The following is a 22371-nucleotide window of genomic DNA, read 5'->3' as shown; positions in this document are numbered from 1 at the left end:
CAAATGCGATTGAGATGGTAGGAAGGATGAAGAAAAAGGTCGTTTCTTTCAGAAAGTAAGAGATCATTGGCAACTTGGAATGGGATAGTTTTTGAATAGTGAAGTCAGAAGCCAAATTTCAGAGGGTTTAGAATTGAATGACATGAAAGAAAATGGAAATACTGAGTATAAATGAACTTCACTAGGATTTTTCTTTTTGGGATACATGGGAAACATTATATAGGATAGGCAATGGGATACTGAGAGAAATTGAGGGACACAGGATCTAGTGGTTGTGGAATTCAATCAGATGACCTAAGCTTTTAATCAATCCCGATCTTTTGCCAATTACATTACAGCTTTAGGTTCTCAACTTTATAATCTTCTGAATAAAAAGGTTGCTCTTTATTTAGCTTTGAAAATTCTGTACCAAAGAAATTATCAGGTTTGAATGAGGTAGTATTATATATCAAATCAGAACATGCTAATAGTGCTAACTGGACTATCAAAGTGAATTATTTATTAAGTGAGGTTTTGAAACTTGTACTTAAAAGTTCACATTAATGACCTGGTAATTATTTTAATGGATTTTCAATGAACTGTGACATACTTAGCTGGCATATCAATATTTAGTACTACTGTGAGAACAGGTGTTCTACTGAGATGCCTTACCTAAGAGTTTTGTTAAAATCCCTTTAATAAGTGAATATGTGATCTAGGAGCATTTTGCTTGTTATTGTTCAGTTGTTTTAGTCATGGTTGATTCTTTGTGACTGTATTCAGGGATAAACATAATGGAACAATTTGCCATTTCCTTCTCTAGCTAATTTTACAGATAAGAATATTGAAGCAAACAGGTTAAGTGACTTGCTCAAGGTCACTCAGTTAGCTAGTCTGAGACCAGATTTGAATTCTGATCTTCCTGACTCCAGGCCCAGCACTCTATCCACAGTGCCACCTCACTGCTTTTTTGGGGGGTGTGGGGGGAATTACACATTTTGCCTACCACATCACTGAAGAACTTTAGTCAATCAAATTTACATTAAGTATCTACTATGACCCAGAAACCCTAAACAATGAAAGAAACAGAAAAAAAAAATTAAGTCCCCAAAGAACTTAGCCTTCTAAAATCTGTTTTATGTTGAGTAAAAGAAAAAAATGAGGGAAGGTTGGAGGAGGGAGGTTCACATGAAAAACCTGTTTTATTAAGCCTTTATGTGCTAAGCATGGGGACACAAAGAAAAAAAAAAAAACATTGCTCTAAAATCTTACAGTTCAATGGAAGGTTACAGGAAAGGCATTATCAGCTTTGGGTACCATGAAATAATGGCTGGAGAAGGTGGAATTTGAACTTATTGTTGAAAGAAGCTAGGAAAACTGAGGGTCAGATTCAAGCTAAAAGGGATCATGGGATTTTGAGCTTTGTTGATAGCAGTCTTCCCTCTCATCCTTTATTTTAAGGATGAAGAAATTAAGGCCCAGAAAAGTTAAAAGACTTCACACAACTAGTTAATCACAGAACTGGGATGAGGAGATATGTTTCCTAACATTTAATACTCATTTCACTTCACCACATTGTCTCCCCAGTGAAAAGTTACTGAACCTGTGCTTTCTCTATTTCTTGATGACTTTCTAAAGACTTAGTAATTAGGCTAGAGTTACTACACCCAAAATGTATTGTCTTGTTTGGAAAACTTATAAGAAATCATTTCAGGTAGGTATATGGCATTGGTGATCTTGTAACTCATACTGTCCAGTTGGACTGTCATCCTGGTGCTTTCTAAACTAGTCTCAGTGATTTCTTCAGTATTGAATACTTCTTGTACCCTACTCTTGACAAGTGAATAAATGAAAATGAATGAAAAAGAAAATATCAAGCTCTGTGGGTCAAGTTAAGCAAATTAATGACATATCTGAGGTTGTTATAGGGTCTATTTGAACCCTTAATAGAGGTACAAACTGTTGTGATACAGGAGCCACCTGCCAGTGGCTACTGGAGGTCTAACTCAGACCTGTAGAATGGTTCTTCTTCATGTGGGAGGGTGATGATAATACAAGGAGACTGAGAGGCAGTTACTATTCTCTGAAACTTCTTTGTTATATTAGTTGAAATGGAATACTAAAGATGGTGGTAGAGAAGTATAGTGAAGAATTACCTAATATTTAGAGCTGTAAAATTTTGGAATGGACTTCCTTCTTTGGTTTTATGTTTCTCATTAGTGAAGATATTTTAATAGTGACTAGATTAACACTAAGTGATCATAGTGTTGAGGACTTTCATAATTCCATTAGAGCATGCTTGCATTTCCATAGATTATCCAACCTCTGAGGGGCCTTTCAATGGAGACTTTATGACATAATTCTAAATCATCACTGAACACTTAAATCCATTTTTGAGACAGTCAAACTTAGTGTGTATAATTTAACATGTTGTATATTATAGATATAACAAATATTTGTTGAATGAATGGATTTATTATTTTCAGCTATTAACAAAATTATCCCATATGATTGAAAGTCATGCTATCTAATACAAATTAAAATTCTGGAAGTAATTTTTTCTACTCCTGGGCAAAAAAAAAAGTTGTTCATGATATTTCACGTTAGTGGGTTTCTTGAAGTTCTTATTCACTTGTTCCCTGCTCTAACCTCCCTCTCCCAAACTATTTTATTTTGGAAATAATTTTTTTCATCATACCTTCAGTATCTATGTCCCTCCCAAAAGTTAGTTCACTTAACTCTGGAATTTCCATTCCTTCCCACCCTCCATCTATGGTGTTAACTATACTAAGAAATTATGCTTTTGCCATCTGCTGTGCATTCTTTCCCTTTCTCTTTCTCTTGCTCTGGAAGCATAATTAAATAAATATTGCTATTGATTCCAGAAAGGGGATCTCAATCACCTAACCCACAATTCACTCACTATCCCTGTGACTTACCAAACCAATATCTCTCTTCCTTTTCTCTGACTTTCTTATATGTTTTCCTTTCTTCTATTACAATATAATTAGAATGTAAGTTCTTTCAGGATGAGGGCTGTCTTACTTTTGTAAGTACTCAGCATAGTACATGACATATGACAATAAATATCATTATTTTATTCATTAATATAAACAGAAGTTTCTTTAAGATAAAAAACAACTTTCTAAATATATACAATTTTTAAAATAGACTACTCCCATAAGTTTCCTTTCTGGAGTTCAGAATTATTATTTTTAACATGACAGTGTCCAACACTAAATACAATACTTTCCAAATCTTCATTTATCTATCACTTAGCTTTATATCCCATTTTATTGGTGTCTGGCTTATCTATAAAGTATTTGATTTTAGAAACTGACAGATAAATTTTCATATATTTTAATTAAGAAATCATGCCACCTATGTACACAGTAATATAATAACTACTATCCTGCATAATTATAGACTCAAGGACAATTTAAGGAATCCTTATTTTTCATTAAAAAAACATTAAAATTCCATGCAAAGATAGACAAAAAGAACACAAAAGACCTCATCATTAAAAACCACATTATTATGGTTGGATTGTATACAAGTAAATAATTTTCACAATAGCAATATCACATAAAAGTTTGACAGGATTAATAGGTGGGCTTTAAAGCAAAATAACACCTTTACAAAGGTTTGGGACAAAGACATGTCTGTATCTGGATGGAAATCCAAACCTGCTTACTTTTTTAGAAAGAACAAACTGAAGTCTGGTTAAAAATATCATAAGCATGGAGACTGATTAGATTCTGAGAACCACAATCACTTTCTTGAGAAAAACTAACAGAGAGATTTTATTCTTGCTTAAAACTGGAAGCTGTGAAGCTATTCCCCCTCAGATATGAAACTCAAATAGCACAGTTAAAACATAGCCAGGAGCTAGTAAGATTCAGTTTGCATTCAGAAAAAAATGATTTAGATCTCTGCTTTTAGTCTCTGTTTCCAAGGATGGAAGCATGTTAGAGATGAGTGAAGAGAAATGTGATTGTCAGAGTGGCTTCCTACCTCCCTGATCACACAAGACACAATATTTAGCTCAAAGGGCAACCTGGTCTTGCTGAATTTGATTTGGGAAATAGATTCACATTACAGTAATTGCCAGAGCACCATTTCAGCAATTCGTTGTATAGTGAACTATACTAGGTATTGTCCAAAGATTATATCACTGCAAGTAGAGGCTAGATTAATATTTGTAGGGTAAGTATTAGAATGGAGAGCAAAAGATAATAGGAATGCTCTGTCTATGAGGTCCTTTTCAATTGAGATTCTATTGTTCAGGAATATGATGGTGACAAATTATAATCTGAATTTGTGAGGAGAGGATAAAAGTGCTAACTTCATGGAAATCAGAGATAATTAAGAATTAGAGATCCCTAAAATTTCTTGAATTTAAAATTAACTAAATCAGGAAAATGATAAACTTACAGTTACTTGTTTTACAAAAAATCCATAACAGTATTATATAGACTTTTTAAAAATGAAGCAAAATCAACTTTTACCAATTTGGTCTCTTCCATATTCAAGCAAGTTGACATAATCCTATGGTTCATGTGTCACTGGACCTAGAAAAAAATTTTATGTTCCAAAACTAAACTCACTTAGAGATCTTTATATGGAAAGCTAATATATATGAAGGGGTGGAATAGGCTAACTTATTTGAGATGCTAAATTGCATGGTTCTTTTATTATGTGGTGAAAATATGAAGATTAGTGTTACTTTCAAGAATATCCTTCCTTTTGTCATCTCTTATCACTCAGTCTTCCATGAATGTGATTGCTTTGGAAGACTGAATAGCCCGTAACTATTCAAGAAGTAGGGGAGATCTGGGGAAGGATACATAGAACAGGTTCAGCTGGTGAATCTTCATAATAATAGAGAAGTCCTGAGGAGTAAGGCATTGGTTAGGTCATACTAAGCTATAAATTAGTAAATCAGGTCATCTCTGGACTAAGATCAGCTGAAGCACTGTGGTGTCATGGAAAGAATACTGGATTAAAAATAAGAAGTAGTGAAAAAACAGAGTGACAAAAGGGATAAAACATTTAATTGGAAGCCAATAGTCTTGAATTTGAATTTCACTTCAGAAACTTATTATTGATTAATCATGGGCAATCATTTAACTTCCCAGGTTCCTTTTTGGTAAAAAGGGGATGATGATAAGACTTGTATTACTTTTTTTCAAATAATTATTCAGATAAAAATACTTGCAATGTAATATACATGCGATGTATTAAACATTCAAATCTTAGATCTACTGTTTGTCACTTATGAAAAATTAGACACTAATAATTCATATAATCTTTTTGAGATTTGTGAGTTACTCTTCTTATAAACTCTCTTGAGGCAAGTCACAATAGATAGAATAGGTTATTATACCTATTTTGCAGACAAGAAAACTAAATCTCATGGAGTTAAAAGATTTGCCCATAATCATCCTAGAGCCATGTCTTAAACATGGGATTCCAACCCAATTTTATGTTTTTTTTAAAATCATACCTCAAATAATTTAACCTTCTTGAGCCTGCTTTCTAATCTATAAAATGAGGAAATTGGTTATATGTTGTTTAAGGTCTCTCAGAATGTGAATTTGGTTATTAAAAACCTAAATATTGGTAGGGAGAATTAAATCCTATTTTAAACATCCCTCCACTAAATGAAAAAAAAAATCTCTATTTTTATCTTTTAATTAAATAAACCAAAGGAGTGTAGAAAGGTAACTGTAAATAGTAAGGAGATCTTAATTAGAAAAACCCAGGTAAAATTGGCAAGACTCAGTAAATGTTCCACATTTTATTAAGTTTTCAAAGCCTCAGGTAAAATGGACTAGAAGGACTTAAGCGTTTAATGAGCTAAAACTGAAACACTCATATGTTGAAAATAATCTAGGCTTCTTTTTTTTTAAATCAGCAGATAGTTAAATGCACCACTTGCAGAGCATCTTATAAACCAAAATTAGGTTACTTCTTTTTTTACTCCAATAGAAATGCATATGTTCTTAGGTATTTCACATGAGACTTCTTAAAAGTCAGAGAAACAAAGTATTTTAGAACAACAAATAGCCTTGGAGGTCACTCGGTCTAATTCATACCTGAATAAAAATCCTCTCCACCAAATACCTCCCTTGTAGTCAGTCACTATTTAAAAGTTTATAGTAATGAAGCATTTACATATCATAAGTCAGCTGAACCATTCTAACACTGAACAGCTCAATCTACACAGAATACACAGAACTGATCTGATTAGAGTAGAGTGTATCTTTGTTCTAGACATCTGGACTTTCTTCATGCAAGTTAAAATAACAATACCCTTTTATTGGCCATGTCACAAGGATGATTTCTACTGAGTTTGCAGTTTACTCAAATGTAACTTATTTAGAGCTAGTAATTGTCTGAATCTGAATCTGAACTCTTAAGTTCAGAATTGTGCAAGCAGCTGCCTCAGATCTTATATGACTAGCCTCAGATACTTATGATCCTGGCTATAAGATCTTGGTTTAGCAAATGGAATCCTAGAAAGGGTAAGTGCTTTATCTGAGGTTTCATCAATTGACATTTAGTCATTTCTTGTTTAAAAAGAAGACTTCATTTAAAGCTGCTTCTAAAATTATTTGAAATACATAAATTACATATTTGCTGGGATCTGCCAAATAGGAAATTTATTGAATTGTATATGATTCATCATTATATGACAATATTTGTGTAGAGTAACCTAAGAAGATTGTTTTTTATTAACATAGCAAAAGGTACCACATTTTCTGTTTTAATGCTTTGGGTGCTAAATAATTTGATTACCCTGGCTTATGAATTGTTTGTGAAATATGAGAGAATTCCTTCTAAACTGATTGATTTGCACTATTGATTGCACTATTTCTATGTAATTAGTTTTATTTTCTAGCATATAATGTATTTGTTGTTGTTCAGTAGTTTCAATAGTGTCTGAATCTTTGTAACCCTATTCGGAGTTTTCTTGGCGATGATACTGGAGTGATTTAGCATTTTCTTTCCTAGTCTTTTTTACAGAGCAGGAAACTGAGGCAAACGGGATTTAGTGACTTGCTCAGGATCATAGCACAATTTGAATTCAAATCTTCCTTACTTCAGGTTCCACACTCCAGCCACTGTGCCACCTAGATGTCCATATACTGTATATATGAGCATAATTCAAGGTATATGTGTTTGTGTATACACACAGAAATATAGTACTAATTAAACATAATCAAATTATGTCAAATTGTATAAAAACTACAATTATGGTAGGCAAAAAGTATTGCTTATACTTGGAACAATACAGCATTTTTTCAGTTTGAAAATGGGAATGTATTTCTATTTTTAACATTTGATAATGTATCATGGTCTTTAGGAAAGAAAATGTCAGAATTAAAATATAGGTTAGGAATGATCCAGAGACTTAATACTATAAAACAGAAATCAGCTTGAGTAATTTAGGATAATCTTGAGCATGTAACTTTGATATTGAAATAATAGATCATTCCAGTGATTGACTGATTAAAAAAAAAAAACAAACATGGCAAGACATGTATTAAATAGAGCAATGTGGCTGAACAGAGAGCTTACCTACAGTTTAATTTACATGTAAAAGAATATATACAAGAGGTGATTTCCCCCCGTCAAAGAGATCTTATTTTAATGATGTAGACTATTAGAGCCAATGAATTTGTGATTAAATTGATATGGATCTTCCATTCAAATGTACAATTCACAATTCATTCATGACTTCTTATGCCTTTTACTTGTCCATAGGAAAGAGGTTAAATCTGTGATTTCATTGGTACAAGGAACTCTTTAGGGAAGAAATTCTTTTTGCTAATCCAGGTTGTCATGTTCTCTACAACTTATATTTTGAGTTGTTTAAAACAAATCACTTAATGCTATTTGCCTCAGTTTTTCCCTTTTACAAAATGAGCAGGAAAAGTAAATGGCAAACCACTCCTGTACCCTTTCTAAGAAAAACTCAAATAGGGTCACAAAAGAATCTAAGAGTTGAATACAAATTTTAAAAAGACTGAAAATCACTGATTTGTCAAGGGTTACAAAGCCAGGATTTGTCAAAGGTTTGAATTCAAATCTTTCTAGTTTCAAAGTAGACTCTCTGTCTATTATGCTGTTGTTTTTTATGATTTGCCTATAATCTTTCATAAACCTTCTAGAAGGGGTTTACACAATGTTCTGGGAGTCTTTCAATCTCTTTACTATTGTTTTGTGCAGTGAACACAGTCTTTAGAAATGCAAATGCTTTCATGTTTATCATCTTTATTGATCTTTATAACAAAATTGTGAGGTAGGTGGTATGTATATAATTATCTCCATTTTATAAATGAAAAAATGGAATCCTAGAAAGGGTAAGTGCTTTATCTGAGGTTTCATCAATTGACATTTAGTCATTTCTTGTTTAAAAAGAAGACTTCATTTAAAGCTGCTTCTAAAATTATTTGAAATACATAAATTACATATTTGCTGGGATCTGCCAAATAGGAAATTTATTGAATTGTATATGATTCATCATTATATGACAATATTTGTGTAGGGTAACCTAAGAAGATTGTTTTTCATTAACATAGCAAAAGGTACCACATTTTCTGTTTTAATGCTTTGGGTGCTAAATAATTTGATTACCCTGGCTTATGAGTTGTTTGTGAAATATGGGAGAATTCCTTCTAAACTGATTGATTTGCACTATTGATCAGAGAAATGCAAATTAAGACAACTCTGAGATACCACTACACACCTGTCAGATTGGCTGAGATGACGGAAAAATAATGATGAGGGGATGCAGGAAAACTGGGACACTGATGCATTATTGGTGGAGTTGTGAACGAATCCAACCATTCTGGAGAGCAATCTGAAATTATGCCCAGAAAGTTATCAAAATGTGCATACCCTTTGATCCAGCAGTGTTACTTCTGGGTTTATATCCCAAAGTGATACTAAAGAAGGGAAAGGGACCTGTATGTGCCAAAATGTTTGTGGCAGCCCTGTTTGCAATGGCTAGAAACTGGAAAGTGAATGGATGCCCATCAATTGGAGAATGGTTGGATAAATTGTGGTATATGTTATGGAATATTATTGTTTTGTAAGAAATGACCAGCAGGATGAATACAGAGAGGCCTGGAGAGACTTACATGAACTGATGCTAAGTGAAATGAGCAGAACCAGGAGATCATTATATACTTCAACAACGATACTGTATGAGGATGTATTCTGACAGAAGTGGATTTCTTCGACAAAGAGAAGATCTAACTCAGTTTCAATTGATTAATGATGTACAGAAGCAGCTATACCCAAAGAAATAACACTGGGAAATGAATGTAAACTGTTTGCATTTTTGTTTGTCTTCCTGGGTTATTTTTTACCTCCTGAATCCAATTCTTCCTGTGCAACAAGAGAACTATTAGGTTCTACACACATATATTGTATCTAGGATATACTGTGACATATTTAACATGTATAGGACTGCTTGCCATGGGGGGGGGGTTGTGGAGGGAGGGAAGGAAAAAGTCAGAACAGAACATTAGCAAAGGATAATGTTGTAAAGAAAATTTTTTCAAAATAAAAAAATGCTAAAAAAATAAAAAAAGGAAAAAAAATAGACTGATTGACTTGTAAAGGGCCCCCAAGACACACAATATAAAAACAATAAAAGAAAAAATAGAAATTGTTCCCTAACATTTAATATATGCAGAAAGCCATTCTCCCACATCAGTTCTCAGGTGATCCTCCTCCATTTCAAGGTTTTCTATGAATTACGAGAAAACTCATCTTAAAAATTTCTTACTTATCACTTTTTCAATCACTGTAGAACTACAATGTCTTTGAGGGAAGGGGCTTGCAATAGTTTCTTTAATATATCTTTCAGTATTAAGTCTGATTGTTCAACTATTATTGGCTGAATAAACATATCCTTCTACAATAGAATTGTCTTTGAATACATACTCTGGGACAACTAGGTGTTGTAGTGTATTATGTGCCAGACTGAAAGTCAGGAAAGACTCATCTTCCTGAGTTCAAATCTGGTCTCACAAATTTATTAGCTGTGTCACTCTGGGCAAATCACTTAACTCAGTTTGCTTCAGTTTCCTCATCTTAAAATGATCTGGAGAAGGAAAGAGCAAAGCACTTGAGTATCTTTGTCAAGAAAACCTAGGTCTAGCTGCCACCCATTAGACTTAGTTACCATGAGAAAAGACCCAGGGGAAAAAATTAACATTTGGAATAATGATTTAAATTGCCTTTTCTGTTACTTGTCAGTCTTGTATAGTTCCACATTGAAGATTCTTACATATTTTAAATAAGTCAACAATAGGACATTATCAGTAAAATGCTTTTCTGATTACATTAATTCTCTATAGTATTGCAAATCCATAGTGCATCTCTAATAATGGAAAGCAACAAAGACTTACATGAGTAATTCTTATTGTCTCTGAATGCATTTTACCCAACTAATCAGAAAATTATTTCTATTGACACTAATTACAGAAAAGTAGAAAAGAAAATTATAATTTGCCTCCCTGTTGATGGATAGAAAATTCTAAAAAGATAAGTGTGTATACATATATATGTATACACACATATATACATATTAGAGTATGGACCCACTGTCACTATTATATGTATTGGTAGTGGTGACACAATTTCTTCCTTTTTATAATTGGGGCTATGCCAATGGAGCCTTCTATTCAAAAAATGATCTTAGAAAAGACAGAGTAGTGAATATAAGTCTGGGAGTTGGAGGTCATGTAGGCAGCCAGATGGAAAGAAGCAATGTGTCCAGTAATAAATCTTGTGTGACCTTGCATATATCAAAGACAGTCAAGAAAGAGCAACAGTAATTCAACCTATTTATTTGCTTAATTTTTTTTAAATTCAGAATTCCTATAAGCATTTTCACTTACAGAAAAGGAATGTATATAACTGTGTATTATTACCTGTATGCTGTTCTTCAATCCAAGCCTGTAAGTACATGAAGAGGAGTAGTCCTGCTACTCCAAACATCAGCACAGACAGAAAGACTTGTCTCAAATTCATGACCATTTCAGAAGGCTGCATTTTTGCTCTTCTGTGAATACCACATGATTTTCTATCCATTTATTCTTAGTCTGATCTTGTTCTCTTCAACATCTTTTCCTTCAGTATCCTAGAAAATGGGAAAATAAAGCATTGTGATTCTTTGGTGATACTTTTTTATGGATGTTCTGTGAAACAGGAAGAATATTTACAACACTGAATGTTTAAATGAACACTGGTGTGATGAAAATGAAGACCTTCAAAGGGACAGATGTCTGGTTGCACTCCAAACACCTATTCTTATGTGATACATTTGTTCCTCTACAAGTAATACATTTTTAACATTAAATTAAACTACAATGTTAAGTTAACCTTTCCTAAGTTGTTAAAGGCCAAGGAAGAATGTATATTCCAATGTAAATTATTTTTAATGAACAGAGAATCTTTTATTGACATTTCAATATATTCCCTGAGAACTGATCTTGGATAGTTCTGATAGAAGTATGTTACTAAAACCATAAAGCAAGAAGGAGAAAAAAATGCACTCAAAGATTTTTCCCTTTTTAGTTACAAGCTTTCTTTTCTCTTTTTAATTCCCTTATCTTTACTTTTATTCCTAACAGGGGATCTGCTTTTTTACTTTAATGAAAAGATCAAGGCCATTTGAAATGAAAGCTTTCCTTCACTAAACCTCTCAGTTGCTCACTATTGATTGTCTCCTCCTTCCAGTCTCAGAGGATGAGGTGGTCCCACTAATTTGCAAAGCCAGGTTTTCCACATGTGTCCTCAATTCCTTTCCTTACTATAATTTCATGAATTCTCACCAAGAATTATCCATTCTTTTTCCTTTCTGCTCAATAGTGAGGCATCGCTATTACTTTATTAGTGTAAAGACTTTGAGCCTGGAGATACTGAGTTCAAATCCTATACCAGCTGGCTATGTGATATTGACCAAGACATTTAATTTCTCTGAGTCTCATTTTTCTGAACCATATAATAAAGAGAATAGGCTAGATCAGAGCTTCTTAAACTTTTTCTATTCATTACCCCTTTTTGCCTAAGAAACTTTTATCTGACCCTGGTTATATAGTTGTGTAAAATAGATATACAAATCAAACATTTACTGATAATAAATCATAAAGCGATTTATTTTAAGACATTTCTTTGTTATAATATAATTTTATCATTTATTAAAGATGAAAACAATTTCGCATACCAATGACATGTTATGCTTATTTGTTTTACAAAAAGAATTGTCTTGGCAGAGTAGTTGATTCCTTCAACTGTTGTCATTTTTGTGAACCCCACATTCAGTGCCACAACCCACGGTTTAAGAAATTTTGGGCTAGATGATACTACAGGATTATGTGATTGTTAAACAATGGATATATTTGAAAGATGATGGAGAAAAGGGAAAGGTAGCAAAACATTATGGAAGGTTAAATACTAACACTTTTTTTTCAAAGGAATGAATAGAATTTGTAAGCTATAGGTCAATGATATAAAATAATTCCTGAGTAAATTCTGTAATGGATCATTAAAGAAACAATAAACGTTCAACAAAGAAACTGGTAATGACAAAGAACTAGCATGTTTTCATCAGGACTAGACCATACCATACTCACTTAATCTCTTATGTTTGACTGGTAAATCAGAAGAATGCTATAAATACAATTTGTTTCAATTTTAACTAAGCATTTGATAAAATAAAACAACAGATGATACAGTTAATAGATCGATAGAGCTGAAGGTAGAGAGACTCATGTTCTTGAGTTCAAATCCAGCCTCAACCAGTTACTAGTTGTCACGTTATTCACTTATCCCTGTTTGTCTAAGTTTTCCTTTTGTAAAATGAACTGGAGATGGAATGGCAAACCACCCAGTGTTTTTACCAAGAAAACTTCAAATGGAGTCAAGTAGAGTTGGACATAACTATACAACAACAAAATACTATTTAACAAAGTGTTTCTTGTGGCAAAGAAAAATAAGGATCAAGAGGACAATATAACTTGATAGAATCAGAACTATCTGAATGACTCAAAGAGCAATAATTTACTGTTTCATGTCAATAAGGCAAAAGATCTCTAATAGAGTATACCAGGAAGATGTTCTTGGCACTGTATTATTTGACATTAAAAAAAAAAAAAAAAAACCAGTGGTTTGGAGGTAGGTGTATATGACATTCTCTTTCAGATTATAGGAAGATGGGAGGGCAGCTAATGCCCCAGATGACCACTGGGAATCAAGAAGATCTTGACAGATTAAACTACTGTATGACATCTAATTAGATAAAATTCAATGAAGATAAATGTGAAGGCTTGTGCTTGGGTCAAAATGAGTGAAATTTTAAGTTCATAAAGAGGGAGACATGTTTTAACAGCAGTTTTTATGAAAAAAACCTGGGAGTATTAGTGGATTCCAAGTTCAATGAATCAGGAATATGGCATCATAGTCAAACAAGTCAATGAGATCTTAGACTTCATTAAAAGAGGCATAGCTTCCAGAAAGAGGGAAGCGATAGAATCCATCTGGAGTATTTGTTCAATTCAGGGTATCCCACTTTATGAAAGATATCAATGAATTGGTCAATGTACAGAGGAGTGGGACTGGAGTTTATGCCACATGAAAAAAGGTTAAAGGAATTGAGACTGTTTAACTTTAAGGAACAAAGAATTGGGGGGGATATGATAGCTGTCTTCAAGCTAATTAAGGTAGTCACTCAGAGGAGGATTTGGCTTGTTTTTTGATTTCAGAGTGCGGAGCCAAAAAAAAAAAAGGGTGGGAGTTTCAAAGAGGTCAGCTGAGGCTTGATGGTAGGGAAGAGCTTTCTATTTATGAGAACTGTCCAAATGTAGAATGAGAGGCACTGGATTTCTTACTCCATCTCAATGTTTGTCAAAGCTGACATGACTACTTATCAGGTATATGTAGTGTTTGGGCTAGCTTTCTGGAGATCCTTGGGACCAGCTTTGATCTTAATGCAGGAGGCAGGAAAACCACCAAAAGGCTGGTCAAATATAGAATGTCTATCTTCAAGTCCTTCTTAGCCCTTATATACCTTATTGCAATTATATCATTACAGCATGCTGATTATGTGTGAACTTAGAGAACCATTACATCACCAAACTAAGTACTAAGTATATATGTGAACTAGAGAACCATTATCTCATCAATTCCACTGAGTTAACACCTTGTTTCATGTATACTTCTCTAGAGTTCAGGCTCTCTACAGGTATACTAGTATGGTTGGGAATAGAGAGTTACTGATGACCCTTCCAGTGCTCAAATTCTATGATTTTTAATATTCTTTTGTGAGTGAATTTGTGCATGGAGGGGTAATTGAGGTTAAGTAACTTCCTCAGTATCACCTAGCTAGGAAGTATTGTGTTAAGTTTGTGAGACCAGATTTGAACTCCCCTCTTCCTGACTCCAGGGCCAGAGCTCTTGTCCACTGAGCCAATTCCTGATCCCCAAATTCTATGAGAAAATTAAGAATGAATAAAGAGAAATGATTGTCAGAGTTACCTTTCAATTGGGAAAAATAAGTCTGTGATTTTAATTGAGAAAAGATGTAATTTTATAAAACTTGAGGATACAATATATACTTTCCATAGAATCAAAGATTTGTTTTAAAATAACATTTTATTTTTTTCAATTCATGTAAAGATGATTTTTACACTCATTTTAAAAGAAAATTTTGAGTTCCAAATTTTTTCCCTCTCTCCTTCCTCTTTTATATAGAAACATGGATGTAATGACAGTGTTAACACCTTGGATACCTTAGAATCAGCCAGAGTCAGGATAAGCAAAAGTCCTCGGTCTTTATTCTTGATCTTTAGAGGTAGGACTGAATTGGGTGGACTCAGAATCTCCACGCCCTCCTTCTTCCTCATCTACTGCCAAAGTGACCCTGGCTAGTCTTGCTCCACCCCCTAGTCCTTCCTATACTTTTCTGTATACACCAGTTATTGAGCCAGCACAGGATAGTGGGAAGGGCCATTTTCCAAGTATATGCTTATAGAGTATTGTCCAATTGGTAATTAACCTTAAGTGCTCGGTTGTCTGGACCTCAGTGCATAACTCAAGAGTTTCAGCCCTCTACACATGGAAAACATATTTCCATATTAGTCATGTTAGGAAAAAAGAAACATCAAAAACAAAAGAAAAAATGAAAAAACTGAAAATAGAATGTGTCAAACTGCAGAATCAAAGATTGAAAATGTAAAGGGATATTAAAGAGAGTCTCCAACACTCACTTTATAATAGAGAAACTGAGACCCTCCCCCCCCAAAGGTGGAAAGGCTTGCCCAAGTTCATATACAATAATAGAACTAGGATTTGTATTCTAGTGTTGAGTTGTTTCCCACTCCATCCTCATCCCCACTAGACAGCCCCTGCTGCTCCTTTATATCTTTCCTATATCTAAAAGGAAAGAGAAAAGATATAGTAATATTTGGGAATAGGAAGCAGCAGTTTAAGGCCTCCCCTGAAATTAGCAAGAAAATTCTCTTTTAAGGAAGGGTCTAGCCAATTGGTTGTGAGTGAAAGTCATGAGATCAGTTCTTTAATGTCTCTCAGTTAAAATGTAAATAGTAGAAAAATTACAGGTACAATTATGGAAGGTTTTGGGAGGAAAAAATGTCTTTTTTTTAAGCCTTTTCAACACTTGAAATAACATGAGAAGAAGTATAAGATTTTTCTTTTTTTTCTCTCAATCTTCAAAAACATAATAGTTGACTTCCGGTTAAGATGGCGGAGAGGAGGCTCACAGTTGCATAAGCTCCGCGCTTTCTCTCACTATCCACTTCATTACAAGCCTCTGAATCAATGCTTGACTGAAAAAAACCCACAAATAGTTACCAAGAGAAGCCATCCTTGAGATCCGCCAAGAAAGGTCTGTCTTTACTGGAGGGCTGGGGCGGTTTTAGATCGGGCGCAGGCGGCGGGCAGCGGCAGTGAGGGCACAGGAGCAGACTGGAGAGGGGGTGGGGAGTGATCGCAGCCGTCTCTGCGGGGAGAGCTTCGCTACAGGTTTGGAACCTGCAGCAAGTCAGCAGCCCAGCAGAGAAGCTAAAAACACCGGGGCTGAAGAACACAACCCCAAACAGCTGGAGTCTCTCAGGACCTGGCCGCCCCCCCCTTCCCCCCCCTCAGTGACTCAGCACGCTTTGGGATCTCAGAGCGCAGGCGCAGCACAGTCCTGCTAGTGCCTCACTGCTGCCCCCTGCAGTCTGTAGAGGAAGCTCGATAACACACCCAGCCCCCCCCCAAAGAAAGACTCCAGTTTTTTCTGTTTTTCTTTGGTAGTTTGTCTCTGATTAATAGACAGAATGAGCAAGAAGCTGAAGAGGACTTTAACCCTTGACAGCTTCTACACAGATAGAGAGCAGACTCTAAATCCTGAGGAGACTAAAAACAGGCAGTCCCCAGGTGAATCCCCAAAAGAGGAGATTGTCTGTTCCTCAGCACAGATGAACCTCATATAGAAGAAAAATGGGGAAAGCAGAGTGAGGCTTGGCAAAAGGAGAGAGAAGCTTGGGAAAAGGAGAGGGAGGCTTGGCAAAAGAGCCTGGAGAAAGTTAAAGAGAGAGTGGATAAAGAAGTAAAATCCTTGAAAAATAGGATTAGTGAACTGGAAACAGAAAACAGCTCTCTAAAAAACAAAATTGGCGAAATGGAAAAAAATTCCACAGAACAAAAGAACTCAATTGGACAATTAGAGAAAGATTTTAAAAAAGTGAGTGAAGAGAATACTTCACTGAAAATCAGAATTGAACAAGTGGAATTGAATGACTCGAGGAGACAAGAAGAATCAGTCAAGCAAATCCAAAAAAATCAAACAATGGAGAAAAATGTGAAATACCTTCTGGGGAAGACAACAGACCTGGAAAACAGATCCAGGAGAGACAATCTGAGAATCATTGGACTCCCAGAAAAACATGATGAAAAAAGAGCCTGGACACTGTCTTCCAGGAAATTATCAAAGAGAACTGCCCAGAAGTCATAGGAACAGAGGAAAAAATAAACATTGAAAGGATTCATCGATCACCCACTGAAAGGGATCCTAAAATCAAAACACCAAGGAATATAGTGGCCAAATGCCAGAACCCTCAGATGAAAGAAAAAATATTGCAAGCGGCTAGAAAAACCCAATTCAAGTATCAAGGAGCCACAATAAGGATCACCCAGGATCTGGCAGCATCCACATTAAAAGATCGAAGGGCCTGGAATATGATATTCCGAAAGGCTAAGGAACTTGGTATGCAACCAAAAATAACTTACCCAGCGAGAATGAGCATCTTTTTCCAGGGAAGAAGATGGACATTCAACGAAGTAAGCGAATTTCATCTATTTCTGATGAAAAAACCAGAACTTAACAAAAAGTTTGATCTACAAATATAGAACTCAAGAGAAATCTAAAAAGGTAAAGATTAATCTTGGGAACTATATTTTGACTATATAGATGTATAAAGAATACATGTATACCTTGTTCTAGAAATTGATGTGGAAAGGACATTGTACCAGAAAAAGGGTAAAGTGGGGGTAGTACATCTCATGAAGAGGCAAGGAAACCTATTATATCTGAGAGAAAGAATGGAGGGGGATGAATATAGTGGGTATCTTACTGCCTTCAGAATTGGCTTTAAGTGAAAAATCTTAAGACATATTCAATCTATGGTGAAACTTCTCCCATCTCATTGAAAAGTGAGAAGGGAAAAGTGGAAAGGGAAGGAATAAGCTAAGCGGAAGGGAATACGGGAACTGGGAGGGAAAGGGGTAAGATAGGGGGAGGAACTCTAAGGCGGGGGGAGGGACACTAAAAAGGGAGGGCTGTGAGAAGCAAGGGGTGCTCACAAGCTTAATACTTGGAAGGGGGGAAGGGGAAAGAAGGGAGGAAAGCATAAACCGGGGTTAACAAGATGGCAAGTAATACAGAATTGGTCATTCTAACCATAAACGTGAACGGGGTAAACTCCCCCATAAAGAGGAAGCGGTTAGCAGAATGGATTAAAAGCCAGAATCCTACAATATGTTGTTTACAGGAAACACACCTGAAGCGGGGAGATACATGCAGGTTAAAGGTAAAAGGTTGGAGCAAAATCTACTATGCTTCAGGTGAAGTCAAAAAAGCAGGGGTAGCCATCCTGATCTCAGATCAAGCTAAAGCAAAAATTGACCTAATTAAAAGAGATAAGGAAGGCACTATATCTTGCTAAAGGGTAGCATGGATAATGAAGCACTATCTATATTAAACATATATGCACCAAGTGGGGTAGCATCTAAATTCTTAAAAGAGAAACTAAGAGAGCTGCAAGAAGAAATAGACAGTAAAACTATAATAGTGGGAGATCTTAACCTTGCACTCTCAGAATTAGATAAATCAAACCACAAAATAAATAAGAAAGAAGTCAAAGAGGTAAATAGAATACTAGAAAAGTTAGATATGATAGATCTCTGGAGAAAATGTAATGGAGACAGAAAGGAATACACTTTCTTTTCAGCAGTTCATGGAACCTATACAAAAATTGACCATATATTAGGACATAAAAACCTCAAACTCAAATGTAGTAAGGCAGAAATAGTAAATGCATCCTTTTCAGACCACGATGCAATGAAAATTACATTCAACAAAAAAGCAGGGGGAAGTAGACCAAAAAATAATTGGAAACTAAATAATCTCATACTAAAGAATGATTGGGTGAAACAGCAAATCATAGACATAATTAATAACTTCACCCAAGAAAACGATAATAATGAGACATCATACCAAAATGTATGGGATGCAGCCAAAGCGGTAATAAGGGGAAATTTCATATCTCTAGAGGCCTATTTGTATAAAATAGAGAAAGAGAAGGTCAATGAATTGGGTTTGCAATTAAAAATGCTAGAAAAGGAACAAATTAAAAACCCCCAGTCAAACACTAAACTTGAAATTCTAAAAGTAAAAGGTGAGATCAATAAAATTGAAAGTAAAAAAACTATTGAATTGATTAATAAAACTAAGAGTTGGTTCTATGAAAAAACCAACAAAATAGACAAACCCTTAGTAAATCTGATTAAAAAAAGGAAAGAGGAAAATCAAATTGTTAGTCTTAAAAATGAAAAGGGAGAACTCACCACTAACGAAGAGGAAATTAGAGCAATAATTAGGAGTTACTTTGCCCAACTTTATGCCAATAAATTCGACAACTTAAATGAAATAGAAAAATACCTCCAAAAATACAGCTTGCCCAAACTAACAGAGGAAGAAGTAAATATCCTAAACAGTCCCATCTCAGAAAAAGAAATAGAACAAACTATCAATCAACTCCCTAAGAAAAAATCCCCAGGACCAGATGGATTTACATGTGAATTCTACCAAACATTTAAAGAACAATTAACTCCAATGTTATATAAACTATTTGAAAAAATAGGGATTGAAGGAGTCCTACCAAACTCCTTTTATGACACAGATATGGTACTGATACCTAAACCAGGTAGGCTGAAAACAGAGAAAGAAAATTATAGACCAATCTCCCTAATGAATATTGATGCTAAAATCTTAAATAAAATATTAGCAAAAAGATTACAGAAAATTGTCACCAGGATAATACACTATGACCAAGTAGGATTTATACCAGGAATGCAGGGCTGGTTCAATATTAGGAAAACTATTAGCATAATTGACTATATCAATAACCAAACAAACAAAAACCACATGATCATCTCAATAGATGCAGAAAAAGCATTTGATAAAATCCAACATCCATTCCTAATAAAAACACTTGAGAGCATAGGAATAAATGGACTTTTCCTTAAAATAGTCAGGAGCATATATTTAAAACCATCAGTAAGCATCATATGCAATGGGGAAAAACTGGAACCTTTCCCAGTAAGATCTGGAGTGAAGCAAGGTTGCCCACTATCACCATTATTATTTAATATCGTATTAGAAACACTAGCCTCGGCAATAAGAGTCGAGAAAGATATAAAAGGAATTAGAGTAGGCAATGAGGAAACCAAACTATCACTCTTTGCAGATGATATGATGGTATACCTAGAGAACCCCAGAGATTCTACCAAAAAGCTATTGGAAATAATTCATAATTTTAGCAAAGTAGCTGGCTACAAAATAAATCCCCATAAATCCTCAGCATTTTTATACATCACCAACAAAACCCAACAGCAAGAGATACAAAGAGAAATTCCATTCAGAATAACTGTTGATACCATAAAATATTTGGGAATCTATCTACCAAAGGAAAGTCAGGAATTATATGAGCAAAATTATAAAAAAGTCTCCACACAAATAAAATCAGACTTAAATAATTGGAAAAATATTAAGTGCTCTTGGATCGGCCGAGCGAACATAATAAAGATGACAATACTCCCTAAACTAATCTATTTATTTAGTGCTATACCAATCAGACTTCCAAGAAAATATTTTATTGATCTAGAAAAAATAACAACAAAATTCATATGGAACAATAAAAAGTCGAGAATCTCAAGGGAATTAATGAAAAAAAAATCAAATGAAGGTGGCCTAGCTGTACCTGATCTAAAATTATATTATAAAGCAGCAGTCACCAAAACCATTTGGTATTGGCTAAGAAATAGATTAGTGGATCAGTGGAAAAGGCTAGGCTCACAAGACAGAATAGTCAATTATAGCAATCTAGTGTTTGACAAACCCAAAGCCCCTAACTTCTGGGAAAAGAATTCATTATTTGATAAAAACTGCTGGGATAATTGGAAATTAGTATGGCAGAAATTAGGCATGGACCCACACTTAACACCATATACCAAGATAAGATCAAAATGGGTCTATGACCTAGGCATAAAGAACGAGACTATAAATAAATTAGAGGAACATAGAATAGTTTATCTCTCAGACTTGTGGAGGAGAAAGAAATTTGTGACCAAAGATGAACTAGAGACCATTACTGATCACAGAATAGAAAATTTCGATTACATCAAATTAAAAAGCTTTTGTACAAATAAAACTAATGCAAACAAGATTAGAAGGGAAGCAACAAACTGGGAAAACATTTTCACAGTTAAAGGTTCTGATAAAGGCCTCATTTCCAAAATATATAGAGAACTGACTCAAATTTATAAGAAATCAAGCCATTCTCCAATTGATAAATGGTCAAAGGATATGAACAGACAATTTTCAGAGGATGAGATTGAAACTATTACCACTCATATGAAAGAGTGTTCCAAATCATTATTGATCAGAGAAATGCAAATTAAGACAACTCTGAGATACCACTACACACCTGTCAGATTGGCTAAGATGACAGGAAAAAATAATGATGAATGTTGGAGGGGATGCGGGAAAACTGGGACACTAATGCATTGTTGGTGGAGTTGTGAACGAATCCAACCATTCTGGAGAACAATCTGGAATTATGCCCAAAAAATTATCAAATTGTGCATACCCTTTGATCCAGCAGTGTTTCTATTGGGCTTATATCCCAAAGAAATACTAAAGAAGGAAAGGGACCTGTATGTGCCAAAATGTTTGTAGCAGCCCTGTTTGTAGTGGCTAGAAACTGGAAAATGAATGGATGCCCATCAATTGGAGAATGGCTGGGTAAATTGTGGTATATGAATGTTATGGAATATTATTGTTCTGTAAGAAATGACCAGCAGGATGAATACAGAGAGGACTGGCGAGACTTACATGAACTGATGCTAAGTGAAATGAGCAGAACCAGGAGATCATTATACACTTCGACAACGATATTGTATGAGGACATATTTTGATGGAAGTGGATTTCTCTGACAAAGAGACCTGAGTTTCAATTGATAAATGACGGACAAAAGCAGCTACACCCAAAGAAAGAACACTGGGAAACGAATGTAAACTATCTGCATTTTTGTTTTTCTTCCCGGATTATTTATACCTTCTGAATCCAATTCTCCCTACGCAACAAGAGAACTGTTCGGTTCTGCAAACATATATTGTATCTAGGATATACTGCAACATATCCAACATATAAAGGACTGCTTGCCATCTAGGGGAGGGGGTGGAGGGAGGGAGGGGGAAAAAAATTGGAACAGAAACGAGTGTCAATATTATGTAATTATTAAATAAAAAAGTAAAAAAAAAAAAGTAAAAAAAAATAAAAAAAAAATAAAAATAAAAATTAAAATTAAAATTAAAAAAAAAAGAAAAAAAAAGGCTTTCCGGGGAGTAGGAATTGTAAAAATGGAGGAAGTATAGTAGTCTCATAAAAAGAAGAGAACTCCCATGAAACATTAAAGAAAAACAGAAGAATGAGAAAGGACTCTCAGAAACAAGCAGTGTAAGATGGGTACTACCAAGTTAGATTTAATAAATACTTTTAAAACAATATGGACACAATAGAGTTTCAT

The 22371-nt window shown here is 34.6% G+C and overlaps 1 protein-coding gene across 2 annotated transcripts in view; it reads right to left on the bottom strand.

The window, feature by feature from the left end:
- Positions 1–11125, bottom strand: part of CHST9 (carbohydrate sulfotransferase 9) — a 285604-nt gene extending 274479 nt beyond the window's left edge. For both annotated transcript variants that reach the window (XM_051970304.1, XM_051970305.1), the window contains exon 1: positions 10932–11125. In XM_051970304.1, the coding sequence (XP_051826264.1) occupies positions 10932–11091 (160 nt within the window). In that variant the 5' untranslated portion in view covers positions 11092–11125. The remainder of the gene's footprint in view (positions 1–10931) is intronic.
- Positions 11126–22371: the final 11246 nt, after the last annotated feature.

The sequence above is a fragment of the Antechinus flavipes genome, chromosome 1 (assembly GCF_016432865.1).
Source record: "Antechinus flavipes isolate AdamAnt ecotype Samford, QLD, Australia chromosome 1, AdamAnt_v2, whole genome shotgun sequence".
Lineage (NCBI taxonomy): Eukaryota > Metazoa > Chordata > Mammalia > Dasyuromorphia > Dasyuridae > Antechinus > Antechinus flavipes.
This window is presented reverse-complemented; position numbering and strand designations above follow the sequence as displayed.